Here is a 2,278-nt window from a genome sequence, read left to right as displayed (position 1 = left end):
TGTACAGACAGACAAACAAACAAACAAACGCTGCTCGTCTTATAGTGGGGCTCGCCCATGCTCGCCCCAATAATAAGTGTACGTGTATTTTGCATTTTTGTGTTTATTTCTTCTTTTCCTTTCCCTTCCCTTTCTTCCCTCCTCCTCCATCATCCTCTCCCATTGCTTCTTTGATAGCTTTATTTCTCTTCTTTCCAAGAGGAGTCTTGTTAAACCAAGCTTACATTAACAAAAAAGGTATAAAATAATTATTAGTTCTATTTATACTATAATTACACATGTACATGTATGTACATATACATTTGTATATTATTTTTAGTAACAAGGTTCTCAGTATTAATTTGCAACAACACTGAAGATTAGGGTTCTGCCTATAGTACATGTACTACATGCAGATGCTATTTTTAGTAACAACTAACAAGGCTCCTAACTTATACACTGCTATACATACTATTTTTAGTAACAAGGTTCCTATAAACAGTTCTAATAATAGGTTTACTTTGTATGCTTCCTCTTCTTCTCTATAAATCGGATCAATTTTAGCAAGAAAAGGAATGAATTCTGCTGTAGTCAATGGACGCTTACAAAGTTAAAAAGATCAAGAAAAAATATATATATAAATTAAATATTATTATTATTATTACTTGTTGTATTCTTCTTTCAGTGAGTACTTGTGTTATTCCAGTGATCATGTGTCCTGGAGTGTATCTGTCTGATACTTTAGCTAATGAGCTCGATGTCAAATCCATCAGTAACATGTCCGCCATGTTTCAGTATAAGACTCTTCCACTGCACTCCAAGTACATAAAATAATTAAACAATTTTATTATTAATTTTTGCTATTCTACACGTGCATGTTTGAACTGATTCCGACTTCAATTTTTCAAGTTGCGGCCATTTTAAAAAATGCCAAAAATTTGAAAATTTCCCAAGGCTAGTTTGAACTGATTCCGACTTCAATTTTTCAAGTTGTGGCCATTTTTAAAAATGCCAAAAATTTGAAAATTTCCCAAGGCTAGTTTGAACTGATTCCGACTTCAATTTTTCAAGTTGTGGCCATTTTAAAAAATGCCAAAAATTTGAAAATTTTCCAAGGCTATAGCCTATGGATTTTTTCACAAAATGGCTCCGAAATCACTCCAAATTTATATTACATTTTCTGATAAATGTGACCATAATTGACAAAAGGTACCTTATGGCGGGTAGTGAAATTAGTCTTTATAGCAAAAAAATCAAACTTCCAAAAAATGAGCTTCATATATCATAAAATGACTCCACAGAATGCATAAAGTTACTATGTAACTTTTACAAACAATGGTTGTCCAACAGAGAACTCACAGGTTGATATTATTCATTATAATGATGAATTTTAAAATCCACCATAAGGTACCTTTTGTCAATTATGGTCACAAATATTGATTTCCTTATGCTGTGTAGAAAGTTTGAGCTGATTCTGACTTCAATTTTTTGAGTTACGGCCTTTTTAAAAAAATGCCAAAAATCTGAAAAATACCCAATATAGCCCTTGGTTTTTTCCAAAAAATGGCTCCAAAATCACTCCAAATTTTTATAACATTTTCTGATAAATACTAATGTCCTTATGCTGTGTAGAAAGTTTGAGCTGATTCCGACTTCAATTTTTCCAGTTACTGCCATTTTTAAAAACACCAAAAATCTGAAAAATACCCAAGGCTATAGAACATGGTTTTTTTCCAAAAAATGGCTCCAAAATCACTCCAAATTTTTATTACATTTTCTGATACATATTAATGTCCTTATGCTGTGTAGAAAGTTTGAGCTAATTCTGCATAACTTTAATTTTTCGAGTTACAGCCATTTTTAAAAAATGCCAAAAATCTAAAAGATACCAAAGGCTATAGCCCATGGTTTTTTCCAAAAAATGGCTCCAAAGTTACCCCAAATTTTTATTACATTTTTTGCTACATATTAATATCCTTATGCTGTGTAGAAAGTTTGAGCCGATTCTGACTTCAATTTTTCAAGTTACGGCCATTTTAAGAAAACACCAAAAATCTGAAAAATACCCAAGGCTATATATAGCCAATGGTTTTTTCCAAAAAATGGCTAAAAAATCACCCCAAATTTTTATTACATTTTAAAATACATATTGATGTCCTTATGCTGTGTAGAAAGTTTGAGCTGATTCCAACTTCATTTCTTCAAGTTACGGTCTTTTTAAGAAAATGCCAAAATCTGAAAATTTCCCAAGGCTATAGCCCATGGTTTTTTCCAAAAAATTAATGGCTCCAAAACTACC

At 31.7% G+C, this 2,278-nt stretch overlaps 1 protein-coding gene across 1 annotated transcript in view; it reads right to left on the bottom strand.

Annotated features, from left to right (window-relative positions):
* LOC109582295 (IQ and AAA domain-containing protein 1-like) overlaps positions 1-792 on the bottom strand; it is a 3,045-nt gene extending 2,253 nt beyond the window's left edge. The window contains exons 1-3 of the mRNA XM_019996966.1: positions 645-792; positions 500-589; positions 127-220 (exon numbers count right to left, since the gene is read on the bottom strand). Of these exons, the coding sequence (XP_019852525.1) occupies positions 127-220; positions 500-589; positions 645-767 (307 nt within the window). The 5' untranslated portion in view covers positions 768-792. The remainder of the gene's footprint in view (positions 1-126; positions 221-499; positions 590-644) is intronic.
* Positions 793-2,278: the final 1,486 nt, after the last annotated feature.

Source organism: Amphimedon queenslandica, unplaced genomic scaffold, assembly GCF_000090795.2.
Source record: "Amphimedon queenslandica unplaced genomic scaffold, v1.1 AMPQUscaffold_13391, whole genome shotgun sequence".
Lineage (NCBI taxonomy): Eukaryota > Metazoa > Porifera > Demospongiae > Haplosclerida > Niphatidae > Amphimedon > Amphimedon queenslandica.
Note: the sequence above shows the minus strand (reverse complement) of the source record. Positions and strands in the feature narration are given on the sequence as shown.